Here is a 24,662-nt window from a genome sequence, read left to right as displayed (position 1 = left end):
TTCCATGCTTTTATAATTATGTCAAAATGAATCCTACTGTCATGTATAACTAAAAAGAACCAATAAAGAAAACAAAAGAATCTATCAGCTTTAACCAACTTCTCCAAAACATCCTAATACACATTCTTATAGAAGCATGAAGGAAAACAGCAGAAACTCCATTAAGATAGTGACTATAAATAAGGAGCAATAGCTGACCCTTAAATTAGGTTTGGTTTTAGGTGAAAGCCAGCTTCCTAACATGTTCTAAGTTTCATAGAAATGATAAACCTTATCTTATTTCAGTTTAGAGCAAAACAAGTATAAACACTTGAATCAGAAAAATGACAGATACAGTTTAACATTTATCTCTCTTACCATTCCATATTATAAGCACCATTTTCAATAATTTCCTAGAATCTTAAGATTCAATCTCAGCTGTCTTAAAAGGTAAATAAATATACAAGCAGTTGCTGGAAAAGGTCTTACTGCTCATCACAAGACATAAAACAATGGTGATGATGGCAGGAAAAGTATAGCTTTGTACTTAACCCACTTTAAATCAACCTTACATCTGCATTAGAGACCCTGTGATCTGGTCCATCAACTGGAGTCCTCTTAGATCTGCAGCATTTGTGTGATCCTGATATAAAGGCAACCTTATTAAAATTCCTTCTCAAGTGTGTTCTCTTTCTCATTGTCAAATTTATGATTACAATATAAAAAAGTGGGAAGGGGGAGCAGCAGAATATTTCCCACATAATTAACAATACAGTTGCTGTTTAATCTTGAAGAGTAGGTGGAGTCTGCGGAAGCATGCCTGATTATAGCCAACCCCTTGTGCAGTGATTTACATGCTGAAGACACTTCAAATATTATGAGGTAAGAAGCTGGCATTATGTTCCAATGCTGATATTTGATATTTGTTCTACCTCTATTAAAACAAATTGCAGGGCACAGGACTAAACAGGAGAAATATATATATATATATCGGGGATTGGACCTACAGGAGCACTTAACAACTGAGAAATATCTCCAATCCCTTTTTATTTTATTATTTAGAGACAGAGCCTCCCTGAGTTGCTGAGACTGGCCTTGAACTCTCCATCCCCCTGCTTAGGCTGTCCTGTGCCTGGTATTTCACATGGTTATTAGCTATCTGAATTTAAAAAGCAAGCATACAAATAACTGATTGCTGTTTAGATAGCACTGTTATGATACAGAGTCTCTCCTCCTCAAAAGCAAAGATTCCCATTTATGAATACTATTAATACACTTTATTTATTAGGACTTCCCTTCAGTTCAGTGTGATGTGCTTGTGAATATTGACAAATATTTTTAGGATGCATAGAGTGTTTCCATCTTTTCGCTATGAGCTTATATGAGATGAGGAGGAATTTGACTTGTGCTGGCAGAGATTCAACTGATTGTGAGGGCAATGGTATAGTGCCTAATCCACATGCACTTCCAGTCCCCAAGGCAAAATAAATATACATAGCTGAAGATGACTCTGCACATAGTAATAAAAAGCTGAGAACTTGCACCATGCATAATACACTGCATATAAAATAAATCTTAGTTTCCTAATTCATAAAATGAGAAAGTTGAAGTAGACGTTCTATGAGCTATTCAAACTATAAATAGCAAATAAATCTGGTGTTTTTTCTGTAATTACTGTGTTTGGGTTTAAAGGCTAAAGGATGTATTTATTTTCTCCCAAGAGCTTGTTCCAGAAGACCATAGTCTTCTCTTTCCAAGCACTGACATTTTTATAGATTTGATTTACTTAGCCACCCAAATATGGCACTCTTCTGTGCATGCTATTAAATAGAACAATTTTAGGAAATAACAGAACACTGAATTTTATAATATACTAAGTTTTCCTAAACTACCCACATGACATTTTAACTTATTTGAATTATAATTCAGAGTCAATATGACAGCTCACTAATGAGAGTAATTGTGGCTTTTGCAGGGTGCTCTCTATCAAAAACTATTACCCAAAGACTAGAGTCATCATACAAATCCTTCAGTCCCATAACAAGGTAAAGTGACACCCCTGAATGCTCAACCTCCTCCTACTGGGTCTGTGAGACTACGTGAACCCTATTACCATCTAATGGATCTACAAATTAGAAAATATTTACCAATCATAGGTGAAATTTGGTGTATGATTAAGATTGTTGATCACTTAAAGATGTCAATGGGAATCAGAATTACCTTAAGCCATCTGACCTAATTTTGCAACTCCAGCTATTTTTGTCTTAAAAAGTAAGAGCAATTAAACACTAACCACTTTCCAATGTGGAATTTATTCTTATCATTCCTTGACCTGAGCACCACATTTATTCGCAAGAATGAAGAGTAAATGATTTCAAGGAAAATTAAATAAAATCTGCCAAGGGCTTTATTGAGGTATGTGTGTATTCTTAATGCTTGACCTACTTTCTACCATGAAACAGGATTTCCTGCCAAAGATTCCCAGCTGGAACTGGAGTACTGGAGACAACATCATCTGTTTTGCTGAGTTAAAGCTTGGATTTATGGCTCAAGGCTGTCTGGTGCCAGGCTTGTGTACCTTTCTAACGTCTTTATTTGTTGAGCAAAACAAAAAGGTAACTTTATAAACTGATGTTGAACCTTGGCTCCTTTCCCATGTCCCACATATTAGGATCACAAATAGAAAAAAAAATTGAGGAAAGCAAGAAGTAAGTCCCCAATAAACGAGATTTGATTTCTGCTTGAGCTGAGAAGAGACTGAGAGATCTAGACTGAAGTTCCAGGTTCTTCTTTGGTCTTAAAGAAGTCACTTGTCTTATTATTTCTGTAGTATTTATTTGCAAACAGAAATCATAATTATTCTTCTTCCCTACATTTCAGAATGTTATAAATGTAAAAACATTCAAAACTTTGGAAGCACTTTGAGTTATTGAAGGTAGAAAAATAAATATTATATTACTAGTAGAGAAATCATATTTAAATTTAAATAAAATACGAATAATATAATAATTTACGTTAATAAAATATACATGATACAAATAATAACTAAAATCTAATTTTCCAGATTATTTTGGGAAAGTCCCTGCAGTAGTAATAACAGTAATCACTGATGAGTACTTACTGGATGTGTTGTTTCCCCTCAGGGATATGTTAATGTATACTTTAGCAATGGATTGTGAAGCTAACTAAGTTGATTGTACAGTTAATTAGTGAAAAGGAGACCAAGAATTCCTGGATCCACAATCTTGCCATTATGCCCTTTGCCTCTACTATTGGGTATCCACCCATGGTCTTCCACATCATGTCTTTGATATCTTTTCCTGAGACAAAGTAAGGGCCTAAAAGGGACTGTTGGGATGAACTTCTACAGCACAAAGTGTTGTCATCTGTTATAGTTTAGATATGAAGTATCTCCCCAAAACTCATGTGTGTGACGATGCAAGTATGTTCAGAGGTGAAATGATTAGATTTTTATAGTTGTAAACTAATCAGTGGATTAATCCATTAATAATATATTAATGGTAACTGCAGGCAGATAGGTCACTAGAAGGCGTGCCTTTGGGGTTTATATTTTATCTCCAGTGAGTGAAGCCCCCTCTCTCTTTGCTTCCTGGTTTCCGTGTTCTGAGCAGCTTTCTTCCACCATGCCAATTGGCCAAGATGTTCTGCCTCACCTTGGGCCCAGAGCAATGGAGTCAGTGCACCAAGGACTGAACCTCCGAAACCATGAACCAAAATAAACTTTTCCTCCTCTAAGTTGTTCTTCTCATTCCCTTGGGACACTTTGGAAAGCTGACTTAAATATCATCCAAATGCCATTCTGATGAAATGCTCCAAGAGAAGAGTTCAAACCCTTGACTGGTCCTGGTATTCCAGAAGCCTTCCTGAGAGTGACTTTTCTGTCCATTTAATTCTGAATTCAGATTTGCTATTTTGTATATTCCATTTCCTTCTTAGCAGGCCAGTTTTAAAACCACCTTTTGGGAATTATTTCCTCTGTTAAATACAGATTTTTGCACTTTTCCTATTCTTTCCCAGTGCTATTAAGGAAAAGCAAAAAAGGTAAAAGATCCAATAGCTAGCAAAATGCTGACTGAAACAAATATTCTGAAATTCCTTCTATAAACATAAACAAATCTAATATACAGATAAAAAGAGATAACCACCTGGCAAAGTGGCACAAACCCAGCAATTCAGCAGGCTAAGGCAGGAGGATGACAAGTTTGAGGACAACTTCATCAATTTATCAAGGCTTTCAACAACTTAGCAATATGCTGTTTCAAAATTTAAAAATAAATAAAGAAAGAAAAATGGTAGGAGATGAAATTCAGTGATAAAGCACCCTGGGTTCAATCCCTAGTAGTATTTAAAAAGGGTGGGTAGATGCCCATTAGGACAGAGATGACCATCAGGCAGTAGGAAATAAGCTTTGATAAATACACACACACACACACACACACATATGTATACACACATACACACACTATGTATGTATATTATACATATATATAATATATATATATATATATATATATATATATATATATATATATATATATATATTTAATAAAGTCTGAAACTCCTTCAAAAATTCAAAAATCCTAAACTGGACAGAATCAGGGCAAGATTTAAAGCTATACTCTACCCTGGTGCTTTACAGTCTATAACACACCCATGGACTTTGGTTTAGTTACCAGGACTTCAAAGTTTTATGTCCCATTTTTCTCAAATTAGGTACATACGTTCCCTGTCAGTTTTTCCATCAATAAAATGAGGATCATTAATTTCACAATCTCAGTTTTCCAAATATTAATGTCTATAAAACTTATGAGTACTCAGATTAGAAGACATTAAATCAATCCCATGTGTTTTAATTATATGTTTAATATTGTGAGAAATTGTAGTCTGAAAACTGTTTCTAGTTGGTTACGGGTTCAGAGCCTTGAACTCATGGATTCTTCTATCCAAAATCCTATTGCTCTCCTCCCTGATCTCTTAACTCAGGAAGTTTTCTTCATCTCCATGGCTGTTATTTTTACCTTCTTTCAAAAATTGAAACGGTAAAAGATTGAAAGCACCAAGCCAACTTCATTGGTAATTTAGACTCAAGTGGTGGTGTGAACTGCCAAATGAGGGAAGCCCTCCTTAGGAGGGGAATTTCAGAGATTGGAAAATGGGAAGAGTCAGCTAAATCTTGGTGTGGAGGAAGGGGGTCAGGGCAAGGTGCTGAGTTATTTGAAATAAGTAGTCCTTCTTAGCAGGCCAGTTTTAAAACCACGAGATGACCATCCGATGAGAATTTCTGAAGTGGCCATTACTCTCCACAGTGAGAATGCTCTGCTGTTCTTTACTGATCTTTCTTTTATTTCAGTTGAACTCCCTCCCACCGCCCAATGCTTTTCCTTTCTCAAATGAATCTGACCTAACTTTCTTATCTACATATAAGAATGTGCCACAGTGAATCTCACCATCATGTATATCCACAAGATACTAATTAGATAGATAGATAGATAGATAGATAGATAGATAGATAGATAGATAGATAGATAGATGGCAAAAAGATCAGGAGAGCAGAGGGAGGAGGGTGGGTAAAGGGAAGTACTGGTGACTGAATTAGAGCAAGGTCTATTCCATGCTTTTATAATTACATCAAAATGAATTCTAATGTTATGTAACAAAAAGAATCAATTTAAAAAATTGAGAAAATGCTCCAGAGTCTATAGAAAATTCAGATTCTCATCTGAGACTCTGGATTGTAAGGGACTTGTTGTGCTGTATCTATGAGAACAGTGTGGTGGCAATTCTCATGTCAGCAAGTGGGAAGGATGAGGAAGGGTCTTACGCCAAGTCCAGGAGGAGTTACTCAACAACCTCCCTTCAGTCTACATTCAGCCTTTATTAAGACATATCTTCCTCTTCACCTCTCCCAATTGTCTAGAAGTCTACTACTATCTTTGATTTTTACATTATTATTGCCATTCATCAAATTGTATCTTTGAACTCATCTGAATCAATAAAGGATTCTTATTCTGGGTAGAAGGCATGATTATTTTTCTTTGTAGTATATGGTTCATCAGAAGAAAACCAAGATGTTTCAAAACTCATTCTAAACAGTCACCTGCAGAGAGAGAAAACTTAGATTCTTCATTATTGCTCCCATCTTATCATTGTCACTAACTCAAAAACACAGACCACTGTGCTGAAATTAGGAGTGGACCAGAGAGAAGAATTCTAATCCTCAACCGGAGGCTCAAATGCTGTTGTAGATAGGTTTGTTTGTTTGTTTTTAATTGTTGTTGTTTTTGTCTGTTTGTTTGTTATGTTTTTGCTGTGACCAAAATACTGGGCAAGAACAACTTAGAGGGGAAAAAGTTTATTTGGGGTTTACAGTCTCAGAGGTCTCAGTTCATTTTTGCCCAGCTCCATTACTCTGGGCCTAAGGTGACGCAGCACATCATGGGGGGACGGGCCCAGCAGAAGAAAACTGCTCAGCTCATGGAGAGATCAGGAAGCACAGAGAGATGGGGATAGGAGTCATAAGAAAGATGCACCCTTCCAGGGCACCCCCCCTAGTGACCCACTTTTCCAGTCATGCCCCCCCTGCCTACAGTGACCAGCCAGTCATTCAAACTAGGATGTACTCATTAGGTTATAGCTCCCAAGATCTAATTATTTCACCTCTGAATATTTTTGCATTAACAGAAGCTTTGAGGAGGGACTTCTCATTCACAAACCATAACAGGACACTGTCTGGGAAGGAAATTAGTCATGGTGTATCTTCCTCATTCTGAACTTTTTAGTGAAAATTGTTTCATTTCTTTCTTCAACATTTGTCCAGTTGTACTTTGTAATGTATCTCCTTTCTGTGGAAACTGGTTTGCTGCTTAGAAATATATTCAACTTGTATACACACCTTCCGTGGGACATGATTGTGTGTTACAGATTTCTCCTAAACAGACCTGGCAAAAATATTTCTTGAATAGCCTGAAGAACAAAATCCTGACTCAACGTCTCTCTGATGACTTTGCTGGAATGAGTTTTCCAGAGGTTTCCCGGTAAGTTAAGTAAAATACTTTCCCACCCTCTTCCCACCACAGCATTCTTTCAACACTGTTCATGGAGGGTTCACTGTAGGCCAGAGTCCGTGACAAACCCTGAAAATGTAAGAATGAATAACTTGGAGTCCCTGCAACGATACGATGCATGAGGGATAGTTTTGTGTCAGTCCTAGTTGGTACACTGGCCCAGTGTGCCTTCAGGAGGATTGGAAAACTGCTTTTCTCCCCAGCATGGAACACAGGGTTAGTCATAGCCTTGTAAACTGGCACCCTGCTTCTCTCTCTCTCTTCTCACAACTCTTTGTCTTCCTTCCCAGGCTCTGCTTTGTGAAGATGAACCTTATGCTGATAGCCATCGAATACAAGTCCCTCTTTCAGAGTGGTTACTGGTACCAATAAGGCTTCTTCCCATTTTGTTGTTGTTGTTGTTGTTTGTTTGAGAAAAAGCTTTATGATTAAGAATTTTTTAAAGGTAGAAACATAACTAAGCTTTTGGCCATAAAAAATATAAAGATATATATAGAGATATAAAAATATATAGAGAGATATAACTAAGCCAGTCTCTTGGGCACCCAACCCAGGCTCCCATTGCTATGATGCTCTTGGTGCTGTCTTGAATTATGGGTTAGAATGGTTTTCCTAGTAGCTAACCATTTTGTTTTTGTTCCTAGTACCCTGCCATGGTTCTGCCTTATGAGCAGGAGAGAGTAGAAATGGTCAAGTCTCAGAGTTGTTCCTTTTAACAACATTATCAGATCTTGAAGGTCTTGACCATAAATCAATACCATGAAATAGTATTATTTGGAATAAAAATACTCCCATGAACTCTAGCTTTAGAAAATAAGATGCAACATCTCATAAAATGGGAACTTGACTTTACTGAACAAAGTCTGCTGTTGGTTGATAAGGTCGATGAAAGAAAAAGGTAATATCACCAGACCATTCATTCGCATTTTTTGAGAAACTGTAAGTGGATAATATGAGAAGTTGTCATGTAATAAAAAATACAATTTAGGATGAACTGAAGTACATAAACATAAATGAGAGAAGCAAGAAGGAAAGTGAATCAACTATAGTAATATGGAGGTAAAAATGCTAAAATGTAAACAGTGGTGACTAACTGGGATGAGGATCAAGAAATGCTACTTTTGTAGATTGAAGAAGGCAAGTTAATGAATCTCTAAGACCCCTGCCAGCTCCAAAATTGGTATTACAAGAAATCCTAGAATTATACAAAACATTCGAAATTAGGTAATTCAGATACACCATGAAGGAGTTATTTTGCATAAATGGCTTGAAGGAAGAAAAGAACTCTTTGAATAGGGAAGTTGCAGAAGGTAGCTGGGCAAAGGAAATCAGTGGGGTACCATCGGTTGGAATCATTAGGAAGAGAATAACCAATAGTATTATTTGACCGGCTAAATCTATTTAACAGTTTTGTGGTGCTCAAGAAGATCTCAATTTCAAGAGAATTTCAGTATTTCAAGAAAATTTAACAATTTAAACCTATGTATCTAAACATCTGCAGAAATGGGACTTTCTACCAGAAACAGGTCCTCATTAAAAGAATAGTGTCAGAATATTTAACCAGGCAGTTTGGGTTTCTGACTGGCAAAAACATTATCAAGTTTTGGTAACATCCTTGGCCTTCAAGAATCTGAGCTATGCATCAAAATTATTTTCAAAATTCAAAGGACAAAGAGATTCCCAAATCCCTTATCTGACTACAAAATCAAAATCTCCAGGGGTGGGACCTTAGACATGTTTAAAGTCTCTATAATTTCTCCAGTTTATTCACCAGCCTCTGGAAATTGGCCTTTGGACCACATGCTGTTCATACCATTTCCAACTCTAACACTCTAGTTTTCTTTAAGCTTTATTAAAATGACTGTTAGGACATTACAAACCAGAAACATGAATGTTTCGCAGGCAGCCAATTTCCACATGGATTAAAAAGGTCCTGGTGCTGTTTACCTCCTCTACACATCTGCCTTAATGGAAAAAGGACCTGCTCCAACAAATTTAACTTTAGTTTCTCATTGAAAAGTCAAGTGAATCAAAAGGATTAAATCCTGGCTTAGGGAATGTATTGATTATAGTAATCTCTCACATAGCTGCTGCTTCATGACCATAGGCATTTTATATACATTCATTCTCCTGTCCTCTAACCCTGCAGTGCAATGTGTGTAATTATTAGCTCCATTTTGTTGTTGTTGTTGTTGTTCAGAAAGATTAATTAACTTTTCCAAGTTCACACAACTCTCAAGTGGCAAAGCCAGGATCTGAATGCATACAATCTGGCACCAGGGACTATGCTTCTGATCACCATTGTGTACTAAATCCACCTCAGTCACTATTGGTAGAAAGAAGACTAGACATCTCTATAGCTGGGCCTCAGCCCAGTGTACTGAAATACCAAGGGAAACCTATCTTTTGTCCCCATTCATTTTCTCTTCTAACTGATTCACTTAAATGTGCTCTAAAATTTGCAAATGCCCTGGATTATCATAAGGCATTGTCTTAGGGAATAATTTGTCACCTGCTAAGAGATTGTTTGATCTGACCCTAGTCAGGCAATGTAATGAGTTTGGTCCAGTGGCAAATATTCTATAATAGAGCAACTGGCTATGTAGGGAAGATCAAACAATAACTCTGGTTTGGAAAGGTCCAAAAAAGTTTACCTCTTTTCTCAAATTCAGTACGATACACTATTGTGACAATACCTTTGTAGCTAGATATTTAACATGAGTTCAGAGAACCCTCCCACCCATAGCATCCAGACAAAGAGGAGAAATATGGGAAACTCAATAACATAAATGCTGTGACTCTACTTTGTGTACAACCAGAGATATGAAAAATTGTGCTATATGTGTGTAATATGAATTATAATGCATTCTGCTGTCATATATAACAAATTAGAATAAATAAAAAATGTTAAAATAAAAAACTATAATAGAATACTGTGGCAAGCAGTATCATAGATACAAATTTATAAGACAAAATTTCCATATAAGCAATAAGAAAATAGAGAATCAAATTGTCTAAGTAATGTAGAATAGGCATAATTCGAATGGATTCTGCTCTCAAAAACCTTGCAAACAAAATAGAAAAAAAAAGAAGAAGAAGAAGTAAAAAAATGTGTCTTCAAAAGCTGCATGGATAAATAAATGGAACTTTTGAAACTAGCTGGTTAATTAGATACAATTCCATTTTAAAGATGTGTGGCCTGAGGATGAAAAACCCTAGCATCACTGTAAGACGAGCAACTATGAGGTCCTGATTTATTTGCAGTTTGATAGCCATGTCAACATAGCATCATGTGTCTGAATGGGTTGGACCATCTTAGATTCATGACACAACCCAGGAGGAACTTCTCTTCAGTGTGGCTGTGCATGCAGCTTAATAGTCAGGTGGTTGCATGGTCCCTTCAGCATATTTAGCAGCAGTCAAACAAAGGATTACATGTAGTCACATTCACATTTTCCACTATGTTTGGCAGAAAAAGAAGATTGAGTCCTATTAACTCAGCAACTTAGGAAGTCCCTTGGTAATGACAGAATGAAATACCACAGAAAATCAGCCTCAGACATCAGAGGGAAAAGTTATTGTATTTGTGTTTTCCATTTTCAGTGGTCTGATACTAAATCCACCTGCACAAATTAAGCTAAGGAAGAATACATTAGGATTCTTTATTGCTGAATCGCCAAAAGAAGTCAAAAGGTAATTTTTTTTTATTACGTTATGGGGGTGGGCAGTGCCTAAAGCACATACAACATAATGGGAGGCAGGCTGAATCAGTACACCATGCCTTCCTAGTGTGAAGACTCACATAAGTCATTCTTGATTTGCTTTCATTGTCCAGAGCCTTATTTTACTGTGCCACCTGTCACAGTGATGTGTATAATCCTGAGCTAATTGAAAAATGTGACTGCAAAAGTAAGAGCCGACATCACCTCTCAGGTAATCAAACTTTATATTTAGCTGCCCTTAACCCAGCTTTTAAGGTTCTGGCCAAGGAAAGAGAAGAGGGTTCCATCAACTAAAAGACAATTCCCCTTTAAATTTGGCCAAGATGAGTCATACTTTTTTCCCCGCTGGGTGTCCAAAAACTAAGATTTAGTCTAACTCAACTGCCCTACGGACAAATGAGTTCCAAAAGATATTAAGTAATGTCCAAAGTCATAACTAGTTAGTGGCGTCACCAAACTCAATTCCAAGCATGCAGACTTTCAATCCATTGCTTTTTCACTCTTTCACACTGGTCTTCCAACTTTGGCCTGATAATTCATGCTGTATTTTACTGTTCTCTTGGTCATGAGGATGTCACCTCCTGACTGTTCCTTGTGAATTCTGTTTCCATAACAGATGGCAGGCAGTTTAAAGTTTATTCATTTTGACGCAGTGGCAAGGGAATGTAACTTTCTCTATTTTTCTCCAGGGCTTAGCAACAACCATTTTCACTTAAATGCAGGAAAAGGAAAATTAATCTTAAGTAGTTATGATAGCTTAGTCTCTTCTGGTTTAAAAGTTAGTTTCTTCCAGGTGCATTCAGATTCTTTGGGTAAAATCTCAGTGTTTCAGAATTTAAACTCAGTCAACTTAAAAATGTAAATTTTCTAAGAGGGATGTTTCTTATTCCTAAGATTATTATTCTCTCCTTATCTTCAGAATGCTACTTAAACGCAGAAATAAACTTGCTTAGCATCATGATTGTTCCTATAGCAGACAGCAAATACAAATTCCTCCTGAGGCATGCAGTTCCTTGTCCCCTTTGGTCTGTAATTGTCACCCTCTGTGACCCTCACATTGGCAATCAATAAATCTGCTCCATTTAGTTTGCAGTCATTTATTATGGAAACCCATTGTCCTTGTCATAGTCTCTAGTCTTGAGGTCTGTGAAACCCTCCTTTTCCATAATTCCAGTCTCTTTGCATTCTCTATGTTACTTTGGTCCCTCTGCTGTTTAGGATTTTTTCAATCTCCCCATGTGTGTTACTCAGCTTTCCATCACTGTGGCAATGAGCCTGAGAAAAATAACTTAAAGGAAGAAAAGATTCATTTTGTCCCACAGTTTCAGAGGTTTTAGTCCATAGTCACTTGGCCCCATCCCTTGGGCTTGAGATGAGGCAGAACAGCATGGCAAGGAGTGTGGGGTAGAGCAAAGCTGCTCAACTCAGGGTGACAGGGGAAGCAGAGAGAAGGAGAGAAGGAACCAGATATCCCTTTCTGGGGCTTGCATCCAGTGGCCTATGTTTTTCAATTGTGTCATCAGCTGGGGAACAAGTCTTCAACACATGAGCCTTTGGGTCACATTCCAGATCAAAACCATAACAGCCTGTATACATGTCTGACAGGTTGCGGGATCCTAGATGAGTGCCCTCCTGAGACTTCTCTCTGCTTGCACACCCACACTGCCCTGCCTCTTCCTGTGCAGTCTGCTGGCATTATTACTTCACATGTTCCAGGTAGTCTACCAAGAGAACGGTGAAAGGGAAATTCCTCTCTCATACCCTCCCCTTGCCCATCACAAAACTTTCACGTTTTCCTTTTTCTTCCCAATCTCTCACCAGCCTGAAGAAGTGTATAGTGTCTGTGTGTAAGGGTGGGAGACTCGGTCATGTCTCAGTGGTCTAGGATCTTTTTTGTTTAGTTGTAGATTAAATAACATAAAATAAGCACCATACCCAATGCAAGTGTACAATTCAGTGGAGGTTAGCAAATGAACACAGTTGTGCAACCGTCACAACAATCAATTTAGAACATTTTTCTCTTCTCAAAAAGAAACTCAACACCTGATAACAGTCACTCCCAGTTTTCCCCTACCTACACCTGTGGAAAACACTCATCTGTTTTCTGTCTCTACAGCTTTGCCCATTCTATTCATTTAGTCACAAGAGAATCATACATGAATACACTATATATACTTATACCACATATAGCATTTTATATGACTCCTTTAGAAAACTCAGCCACACTCTAGCATGTATCAATACCGCACTCCTTTTTATGAATAAATAATATACTTTTGTATGCAAATACCTTGCTTTGTTTACCCACTCACTTGTTAACTGCTCTTAGGTCTCTTTCGAACTTTTGGATATTGACTAGAATGCTGCTATGAACATTGATATACAGATAACTGTTCAAGTTCCTGCTTTTGAAATTTTCTGTACATATACTCAGAAATAAGATGCCTAAGTCAAATGTTAATTCTATATTTTCTTTTCTTTTTTAATATAATTTTTTTCAAGAGAGAGAGAGAATTTTAATATTTATTTTTTTTTAGTTTTCGGTGGACACAACATCTTTGTTTGTATGTGGTGCTGAGGATCGAACCTGAGCCGCATGCATGCCAGGCGAGCACACTACCTCTTGAGCCACATCCCCAGCCCCAATTCTATATTTTAATCCCAAGGAAACACTATACTGTTTTCACAGCAGCTACCTCATTTTACCTTCATACCAGCAATGCACAAGGGTCTCTATGTCTCCACATTCTCATCAACACTTTTTAACTCCCATAATTTTTGTTTTGTTCTTCAGTTATAATCATCCTAATGGATGATGTGAAGTGATATCTCAGTATGGTTTTGATATTTCCCTGATAGTGATGTTGAGCATCTGTTCTTGAGGATCTCATTGACCATTTTTGTATCTTCTTTAAAGAAATAGTACTCAGATCTTATTTTAATTAGGTCATCATCTTTCTATTAAGATGAGTTGTAAAAAGTCCGTAGGTAGTCTGAGAACCCATCCCTTATCAGAGATATGATTGGAAAATATTTTCTCTCATTTTGTGGTTTGCATTTTCATTTTCTTCAAATACTTTGAAGCACATTTTTAATTTTGATGAAGTTCAATGATGTATTTTTTTTCTTTTGTCACTTGTGTTTTCATGTAATATCTAAGAAGGTTTTGACCAACCTAAGGTCATAAAGATTTGCACTGAGAATTTTGGGCTCTTACAATTAGTGCTGTGATCCATTTTGAGTTGACTTTTGTGTATAATGTAAGGAAAGAGTCCAACTTGGTTCTTTTCGGTGTGGATATTCATATATCCCAGAACCATTTGTTGAAATGATTATTCTTTTCCCATTGAACTGTTCATGGCAATCTTTAAAAAATAAATAATAATTAATTAAAATGTGTGGGTTTATGTCTGAAGTCTAAATCTAAATTTTATTCTATTTTTTTAATATTTATTTTTTAGTTTTTTTTTTTTTTTTTGCGTACACAACATCTTTGTTTGTATGTGGTGCTGAGGATCAAACCCCGGCCGCACGCATGCCAGGCGATTGCGCTACCGCTTAAGCCACATCCCCAGCCCTAAATTTTATTCTATTAATCTATGTCTAGCCTTATAATAAGTACCATACTGTCTTGATTATTACAGTTTTGAAGTAAGTCTTGATGTTGGGACATATGAGTTCTCCAACTTTGTTGTTCTTAATCAAGGTTATTTTGGTTATTCTGGATTTCTGCATTACCATATGTGTTTTAGGATTGGTGTGTCAATTTCTGTAAGGAAGCTAGATGGGACTTTGACTTTGATTGTGTTGAGTTTATAAGTCTATTTTGGAAATATTGATATATTAAGTAATCCAATCTATAAACATATTTTACGTCTGTTTACTTCTTTAATTTCTTTCAACAATTTTTTTGTTTAGTTTTCAGTTCTCAGGTCTTATATTACTTTTGTTAAATTGTGAAGTGTTTTATGGTTTTTATTATTGTAAATGACATTGTTTTCTTACTTTCATTTTAGAGATATGATTCATTATATCATATAGACATACACTTGATTTTTTTCTCTTTTTTTTTTTTTTTTTTGGTACTGGGAATTGAACTCAGGATCACTTGATCACTGAACAACATCTCCAGCCCTAGTTTGTATTTTATTTAGAGACAGAATCTCACTGAGTTGCTTAGTGCCTCACCATTGCTGAGACTGTCTTTGATCTCACAATCCTCCTGCCTCAGCCTCCTGAGCCACTGGGACTATAGGTGTGTGCCACCACACCCGGCACAATTGATTTTTGTATATTGATAGAGTATTCTGCAACCTTGCTGAGACCAATAATTTGTTTTATTGCCTTCCATTTAACTTCCTGCCTAGTTCTCTGGTACAACCCCCTAGGATATGTTGAATAGAAGCAGTGAGATCCCACACCCTTATTTCATTCCTACCTCAGGGGAAAATATTCAGTCTTCCACCATCAGGTATCATGTCAGCTATGAATTTCTCATAGATAGCTTTTATCTGGCTGAGGAAGTTCTGCTCTATTACTAAATGGTTAAAATGTTTCTCTTGTGAAAGGTTTTAACTTGGTTTTTTTTCCTTTCTCTTTATTGAGATAATCATGCTTTTGTCTTTTACTCTGCTGATATGGTGCATTACATTAATTGATTTTCAGATGCTAAACTAACCTTGTGTCCTGAGATAAATCCCACTTGATCATAGTGTGAAATCATTTTTATGCGTTGCTGGATTTGGTTTGGCAGCATTGTGTTGAAGAATTTCACATCTAAATTCAATGGAGATTTTGGTCTGTGCTTCCCTTTTATTATGATGTCTTTGTCTGCTTTTGCTATCAGGGAAAAAAACACTTTATTGTTTGAGTTGGAAAGTGTTTCTCCTCTTCATGTTTTGGAAGAGCTCGAGAATTAGTGTTGATTCTTCTTTGAACATGCAGTAAAATTTTACCTGTGAGAGAATCTGGGGCTAACTATATATACGTTTTTGATTATTTATTTACCACCTTCCCTTATTCTTAATTGTGTAGATTTTCAAATTCTTCTTGAAAACTATTTGATAATTTGGCTTTCTAGAACTTTGTTTACTTACTCTATGCTGTCAAACCTCCCATCAAGTATCGTAGACATAAGTATCATCTTGTATCTCTTTTTATTTTTTATCAGGTCAGTACAATATTCACTATTTCATCTCTGATCTTAGTCATATGAATGTGACCTTTTGTGTGTGGCCAGGCTTGCTCAAATGTTTGTCAATATTGTTGATCTTTTCAAAGAAATTATTTTTGTTCTAATTCATCTTACTCTAGTGTTTTTTATTCTTTAATTGATTCATGCCCACTCAAATGTTTTTTATTTCCTTCTTTCTGCTTGATTTTTGTTAACTTCTCTTTCTTTTCTTCAGTGTCTATGATGAAAAGTTAAGTTGAACCTTGATTTCAGGTCTTTCTTCTTTTTAAAAAAGATAGGCAACTACTTCTATAACTGTTCTCCAGCACTCATGAGGGGCATGCCATATTTTTGATATATTGTGCATTTATTCTCATTCGCATAGAAGTATTTTATAATTTCCCTTGTGATTTCTTTTTTTTTCCCCATTGATTACTTATGTGCTGGTTGTTTTAATTTCTACCTACTTAGAAATTTATCTGATTTTCTGGTTTTGTTGCTTTAGTTCATTTTATTATGGTTGGAAAACATACGTTTTATTATTTAAATTCTTTTAAATTTATTGAAACTTTCTCTGTGGCTTAGTATGCAGTCTATCCTGAATAGCTTTCAATGTACACTTGAGAAGAAGATTGTGCACTCTTGGCTTATCAGGAGGAGTATCTATACACATCTGTCAAGTCTAGGTCGTTATCAGGTTGTTCAGCCCTTATGTTTGCTTTCTGAGCTTTCTAGTTGTTCTAGCTACTATTGAAAGTGAAGTGCTGATGTCTTCAAATAGTATTGATGTTGAATTGTCCATTTCTCCCTTCAAACCTGTTAATTTGAAACATACTCATACATTTTTCCTTTATATTTTCCTATGTAAATATTTCATTATAGATGTTCTTCTTCATGAGGATTTGTGTTAATATCAAACATTCCTTCCTTTCAACCTCAGGGACTCCCATTAGTATTCATTCTAGGACTTATATTCTGTGCTAGCAACAAACTAAGATTTGTCAATCTTAAAATGTTCTAATTTATTCATCACTTTTCATGGATAGTTTTGCCACATGGAGAATTCTTTGTAGGCAGTTGTTTTTTATTCAGCACTTTATTTAATGTCACTTCTTTCTGGTCTCCATTTTTCTTGATTAAAAGTCACCTTTTAAGGTTGTGGGGAAGCTTCCTTTATAAATAAAGAATCATTTTTCTCTTGCGGCTCTGACAATTTTTTTTTTGTCATTGGGTTTCAACACTTTAATTATGAAGTGTCTAGCTATGGAGATTTCTTGGAATTTATACAACTTAAAGTTTATTGAACTTCTTAGTTGTGTAGATTAATGTTTTACATGTAATTTAAGAAGTTTCTTGTCATTAGTTTTTCAAATATTCTTTCTATCTCTTTCTTTTTTTCCTCTCCTGTACCTTTCATTAAATATGTTAGTCCATTGAATGATATCCCAAAGGTCTCTTAAACTCTGTTCAGTATTCTTTATTCAGTTTTCCTCTGTCACCCACACTGGATAATCTCCATTGATGTATCTTTGAATTTGTCAATTCTTTCTTTGTATACTGAAATTTGATCTTGAGCTCCTCTTGCCAATTTTTCAGTTCAATTATTGTAATTTTCAACTCCAGGATTTCTACTTTGTTTCTTTATATAATTCATAACTATTTACTGACATTCTGAATTTTTAAGTTATACTCAAATATTTTAGTTCTTAATATGTTTTTCTTTAGATCTTTAACTATATTCAAAATAGCAGATTTAAAGTGTTTGACTAGTAAGTATAATTCTGAATGTCCTTAAGGACAGTGTCTATTAGTAGCTTTTCCCACTGGGCATTGGTTATACTTTATTGTTTCTTTCTGTGCCTTAAAATAATTTGTTGAAAACTAGACATTGAAATGATTATAATTTGGCAGTATGTAAATCAGATTCTCTTACCCTCTTTCTTAATGTTTCTTGCTTTTTTTATAATTGTCATAATTTGCTTAGTGACTTTTCTGATCTAATTCTGTGAAATCTGTATATCTGCCATTTGTAGCCACTGAAAATTCTGTTAGTATAGTGGTCATCGTATACTTAGACAGATTTTGTGAAATGCATGGAACCAGTAATTCTATATCAGTGTTTGTCAAAGGATTCTGTACTTGCATTGAGTCATGCCCTCAGTATTCAGCTAGATAGTTGACCACTCTGCTTTAACCTTCACTTCCTGTTTGCACAGAAACTCAAAATCAGTTACAGATCACAGCTTAGGGCCTTCCTGAGCATCATCACAACTGTGCATAATGCTGGGCAAAAGCATTATTATTTAGATTCCCAGGAATATTACAGAGCTTCCCAAAATGCCTATGCACATCTCATTCTTTGGTCTTCCCTTTAGGATACAGTGATAGGCTATTGCTTCCCTAAGTGCTATGTATTTCCTCAGGTACCGTGTTATTAGAAAACTCATTAAAAATCTCTGGGGAGAGACTTTTAGTACTAGGTAATTTCAAGTGAGGTTGAAGGAAAAAAAGCATTCAAGTTGTTCATCCAGAGAGCTAACAGACAAGTCAAATAATGACTCTTCCTTGGAAATAAGGCTTTGAAAGAACTGAAGTTGTGCTTTCCTCTTCTGTGGCATTATTTTTTCAAGGATACCAATAAGCTAAGGAGCTGTGGGGGAACTGGTGTAAATTAAAACATCACAATTTTTTAATTTTTTATTTGTTCTTTTCATCCATAACAGTAGAATGTATTTTGACATCATACATACACAGAGTATAACTTCCCATTTTTATGATTGTGCAAGATGTGGAGTTACCCTGATTGCGCATTCATATATGAACATAGGAAAGTTATGTCCAATTCATTCTACTGCCTTTCCTATTCCCATCACCCCTCTCTTCCCTTCATTTCCCTTTGTCTAATCTGATGAACTTCTATTCTTTGCTTCCCGCCTTCGCCCTGCTTATTGTTAGTTAACATCCATAGATCAGAGAGAACATGCAGCCTTTGGTTTGGGGAGGTTGGCTTATTTCAATTAGCATGACAGTCTCCAGTTCCATACGTTTACCAGCATATGAATAATTTCATTCTGCTTTAAGTCTGAGTAATGTTCCATTGTGTATATACACCCCATTTTCTTTATCTATTTATCTGTTGATGGGCATCTAGGTTGGTTCCATAGGTTAGTTATTGTGAATTGAGCTGATATTAATATTTATATGGCTAATGTTATATACTACATGTGATGTCTGTATTTCTACAGTTCGTAGCCACTGAAGATTCTGTTAATTTAGTTGTCATCTTATAATTGCATCACTATTATCACATAACTGCATCACTGTTACATACTACATCACTGTACTATGCTGATTTTAAGTCCTTTGGGTATATGCTGAGAAGTGGGTAACTGGGTCAAATGGAAAACACCACAATTTTTGCTGTTCTTACTAAGATGTATTTATTTCTTTGATTAAATATTTCCTGGTTTGATGGTGGTTAATTTTCATTTGTGTAAAAAAAAAGTGACAGTTTTTGCCAATTTATTCTGTGTGTTATGGAAGGGCAATGTTCTGAGGTCCTTATTCTATACCATATGTTTCCTGGTATCTTATCTTTTATGTTTTAAAGATAGTTTTTCTGGACATAGAATTATTGACTGATAGTTTATTTCAGCACTTAGTATATGCCATATATGTATATGTATATGTGTGTATGTATGTGTGTGTATGTAGATATTATATATATATATGTGTGTGTGTATGTGTATATATATATATATATATATATATATATATATATATATATATATATATGTGTGTGTGTGTGTGTGTGTATATATATATATATATATATATATATATATATATATATATATATATATATATATATCACTGCTTTTTGCTTCCATTCTTTATGAGAAGTCAGCCATAAATCTTATTGGTTTTCCTTTGTAAATCACATTTCATTTTTCTCTTGACAAGTTTTTCTTCTTTTCTTTGGCTTTCAACATTGTCACTGTGATGTATCTGTCTGGATATTTTCCTGTTAATCCTACCTAATATAATGCAGTAGTGTGAATAATGCCTCCTGAAGGTATCTGGCAGTATGTGACTGTTATCTCATGTGGCAAAATGAACTTTATAGATGGGCTTAAATTAAGGATCTAGATATGGGGGGATTATCTTGGATTATTTAGGTGGAACCTAATGTACTAAGAAGGGTCCTCATAAGAGAGAAGCAGAGGAAGACTTACGTACATGGAGAAGAAAAAGTTTCTATTGCCTGCCTGTTCCATACTTAAAGGACTTTTGTGATTACATAGGACCTACTTAGATAATCTAGGAAAATCTCTTTATGTTACATTCAGCTGATTAGCAGCTTTAATTCTATCTATACACTTTAGTCCCTCTTGTCACATAACATATTTGCAGGTCCTTGGGACCTAGGTATTGTTTGTTTATTTGGAAAGGGATGGGTGAGGCATTTTTCTACCTACCACATATTCCTTAAATCATTTGTAAAGGTTATCATAACAAATTATTAAAACCTTAGTGACTTGAAATAATAAAACTTGATTCTCTCACAATTCTAGAGATCAACAAGCCCCCAATCAAGGTACTAGCAGTGTCCCACTTCTTCTGAAGGAGTTAATGGAGTACCTCTCCTTGCTTTTTCCAACTTCTAGTATCTCCTATCATTCTTCAACGTGTGGGAGTATAACTCCAGTCTCTCCTTCAATTTTTGTATGTTCATCTTTCTTGATTTCTTCTTCGTTTAATGACATCAATCACAGGATTTAGAGTTCATCCAGAACTCCAGGATGTTTTCATTTTGAAATTCTGGACTGATTGCAAATTCAAAAGCACTATTTTCTTTCTTCCTTTTTTTATTGGTACATTATAAATATACCTTATAGTGGAATTCATTATGCCCTTTTTGTACATGTATATAACTTGGTCAATTTAATTCCTCAGTACACACCCTTTCTCTTCCTTTCTCCCTACCCCAGATTCACTTGCTAGACTTTATTGATCTCCATCTTATCATCATCATCATTATTATTGTTTTAATAAGTGCATGATGGTTATATATAAAGATAGGGTGCATTGTGGTATATTTGTATACAGACATAGCAAAATTTGTTAGATTAAGTTTCCCAGTACTTCCCCATGCTCTTTCCTCCCCCCGCCCCACTCAATCCCCTTCCTCTACTCTGTTGGTCTCCCTTGTATTTTCATAAGATTCCTTTTTTATTCCTTTTTATTTCCTCTATGTCCAACTTTCACATATGATAAAAAGTCTTCAACCTTAGACTTTCTGGGTCTGCCTTATTTCACTTAGCATGATACTTTCCAATCCCATTCACTGACTAGTAAATAACATAATTTCATTCTTCTTTATGGCTGAGTAAAATTCCATTGTGTATATATGCCAATATGTTTTTTATCCATTTGTCTGTTGATTAACACCTAGGGTGGTTCTGTAACTTGGCTTTTGTAAATTGTGTTGCTGTAAATATTGGTATTCATGCTTCCCTATAGTATGCAGATTTTAGTTCTTTGGGATAAATATCAAGGAGTGGGATAGCAATGTCCTTTGATGATTCCATTTCTAGTCTTTTAAGGATCCCCCATACTGCTTTCCAAAGTGGTTTCATTCCTACCAACGATGTGTAAGTGTACCTTTTTCCCTACATCCTCATCAGCAATTGTTATCATTTGTTTTTGTTGTTGTTGTTTTTGTTCCGGGGATTAAACTCAGGGGCACTTGACCACTGAGTCACATCCCCAGCCCTATTTTGTATTTTATTTAGGGACAGGGTCTCCCTGAGTTGCTTAGTGCCTCACTTTTGCTGAGACTCACTTTGAACTCCCAATCCTCCTGCCTCAGTCTCCCAGCCACTGGGATTACAGGCATGTGCCACAGCACCCCGAGTGTTGTCATTTGTGTGCTTGATGACTTGATGACTGCCATTCTAACTCAAAAGAGATAGAATCTAGTGTAGTTTTGATTTGCATTTCCCTTATTGCTAAGAATGTTGAACATTTTTTTTCATATATTTGTCAGCAATCTGCATTTCTTCTTTTGAGAAGTGTCTGTTTACATCATTTGCCCATTTATTGGTTGGGTTATTTGTTTTCATGGTGTTACATATTCTTAGTTCTTTATATATTCTGTATATTAATCCCCTGTTGGAAACATAGATGGCAAAATTTTTTTCTCCCATTTTGTAGGCTGTCTCTTCATGCTTTTGTTTCCTTTACTGTGCAGAAACTTTTTAATTTGATACAATCCCATGTATTGATTCTTGGTTTTATTTCTTAAGCTTTAGGAGTCTTGCTGTGTTTCACTACGTAATTGTCACCACCATGTAAAAGCATTGCACCCTGTTATTTCAGTTCAAAAATTGGTTTGTAATGTTTCATCATGTAACTGTCACATAGTATAATTCTGTTCATCACACAACATAAAAAGTAAACAGAGTAGTAATGTATTCACTAGGGACATATGGATGCACATTTGCCCAGGATTGCTCTTATTGCTCAGAATGGCTTTGGCTCCTCAGGGTCTCCTTTTTCTATATGAATTTTAGGATTCTTGTTTCTAGTTCTGTGAAAAATGTCAAAGACTCTATTTTTGTGTAATGTCCATGTATTAATCAACATGAGATCACACAATAAAATACTATAGACTGGGTAGTTAAACCAACATAGATTAATTTTCTTGTAGTTCTGGAGTCAGGTGGATCAAGGTGCCAGTTTGGTTCCTGGTGAAAGCCTTCTTCTTAGCTTGTAGACCATTTCCTTCCCACTGTCTTTTCATATAGCAGAGAGGGAGAGAGAAGAAAATATGCATGCGGGTCTTCCTTTTCTCATGACAATGCTAATCTTGTCACATCAGAGTTCTGTTCTGCCCTATGATCTCATTTAGCCTCAGTTATTTCTGTATAAATCCTGTCTCCAAATACAGTCACATTGTGGGTTAAGTCTTTTAACATATGAATTTGGAGGGGAGGCACAATCCTGTCCATTATGACCACATTTTGAGATTCTGGGTGGACATGAATTCTGTGGGACACAATAGTTCATTAACCCTTGTGGTGAATAATCAGCTTCAGTTAGTGTACTTTTCAACACAGAACTTCTGCTTGATTCTTTTTGAAATTTCTATCTGCTTATTGATAAGGTCTCTTTGAAGAACTGTTGTCATCTTGCCTTTCTTTACTCATTTAATCACGGTTCTCTTCAGCCCTTTGAACATATTTAAAACAGCTACTCTGAAGACTTTTGTCTGCTTTATTCTGACATCTGGACTCTTGCACAGGCAGAGTTTCTTTGCCACTTATTTTTCCCCTGTGCCTGGGCCATGCTTTCCTATTTCTTCGCATGTCTCATATTTTTTGTGGTTGCTGAAAAGTGGACAGTTTAGATTATGTATTGTAGCAACTCTGGACACTAGAGCTGCTTGTTGTCATTGCTTGTTTGATTAGTTGGTTAGTGACTTGGCTGAACTATTTCACTGAAATCTATTTCCCTTCATTGTGAAGTCTATGATGTTGCTCATCAGAGGTGCAGAGTTGGGCTGCAGTAGTTGTGATAGTCATTGGGTTGACAGCGGTCTTAGCTGGGCTCTTTGTAACTGTTCTCTTCTCTGCTCTCCCTGATAAACTCATTGCTTCTATTGGTATCACATTCAGCTCTTAGTATCCACTAATTATCTGCTGATTATTATTTTTGACAGTGCTCCTTGGCATATATTGCTCCACTCTAGTATCCTCTCAAATCTGGGTCTTTTGCAGAAGGAGGGTTCTTTATTATTATTATTGTTTTTATTTATATATGACAGCATAATGTATTATAATTCTTATTACACATATAGAGCACAATTTTTTCATATCTCTGGTTGTATACAAAGTATATTCATACCAATCTGTGTCTTCATACATGTACTTTGGATAATGATGTCCATCACATTCCATCATCATTTCTAACCCCATACCCTCTCCCTTACCCTCTCACCTCTCTGCCCTATCTAGAGTTCGTCTATTCCTCCCATGCTCCCCTTCCCTACCCCACTATGAATCAGCCTCCTTATATCAGAGAAAACATCTGGCATTTGGTTTTTTGGAATTGGCTAATTTCACTTAGCATTGTCTTCTTTAACTCTACCCATTTACCTGAAAATGCCATGATTTTATTCTCTTTTATTGCTGAGTAATATTCCATTGTATATATATGCCACTTTTTTATCCATTCATCTATTGAAGGGCGTCTAGATTGGTTCCAGTTTAGCTATTGTGAATTGTGCTGCTATAAACATTGATGTGGCCGTGTCCCTGTAGCATGCTCTTTTTAAGTCCTTTAGGTGTAGACCGAGGAGAGGAATAGCTGGGTCAAATGGTGGTTCCATTCCCAATTTTCCAAGAAATCTCCATACTGCTTTCCATATTGGCTGCACCACGCACCAATTTGCAGCTCCACCAGCAGTGTGTGAGTGTACCTTTTCCCCCACATCCTCACCAACACTTATTGTTGTTTGTATTCATAATAACTGCCATTCTGACTGGAGTGAGATGAAATCTTAGAGTAGTTTTGATTTGCATTTCTCTAACTTCTATCAATGATGAACATTTTTTTCATATATTTGTTGATTGATTGTATATCATCTTCTGAGAAGTGTCTGTTCAGGTCCATTTACTGATTGGGTTATTTGATTTTTTG

The 24,662-nt window shown here is 35.9% G+C and overlaps 1 protein-coding gene across 1 annotated transcript in view; it reads left to right on the top strand.

The window, feature by feature from the left end:
- Kcnu1 (potassium calcium-activated channel subfamily U member 1) overlaps positions 1–24,662 on the top strand; it is a 176,779-nt gene that overhangs the window by 73,905 nt on the left and 78,212 nt on the right. The window contains exons 12-18 of the mRNA XM_046463883.2: positions 779–861; positions 1,955–2,024; positions 2,442–2,594; positions 6,922–7,034; positions 7,355–7,426; positions 10,668–10,757; positions 10,900–10,997. Of these exons, the coding sequence (XP_046319839.2) occupies positions 779–861; positions 1,955–2,024; positions 2,442–2,594; positions 6,922–7,034; positions 7,355–7,426; positions 10,668–10,757; positions 10,900–10,997 (679 nt within the window). The remainder of the gene's footprint in view (positions 1–778; positions 862–1,954; positions 2,025–2,441; positions 2,595–6,921; positions 7,035–7,354; positions 7,427–10,667; positions 10,758–10,899; positions 10,998–24,662) is intronic.

Source organism: Marmota monax, unplaced genomic scaffold (genome assembly GCF_021218885.2).
Source record: "Marmota monax isolate L192 unplaced genomic scaffold, Marmota_monax_Labrador192_F-V1.1 WCK01_AAM20220418_F8-fsc00224, whole genome shotgun sequence".
Taxonomy (NCBI): Eukaryota; Metazoa; Chordata; class Mammalia; order Rodentia; family Sciuridae; genus Marmota; species Marmota monax.
The sequence above is the reverse complement of the archived record's forward strand: the minus strand, read 5'-3'. Positions and strand labels throughout refer to the sequence as shown.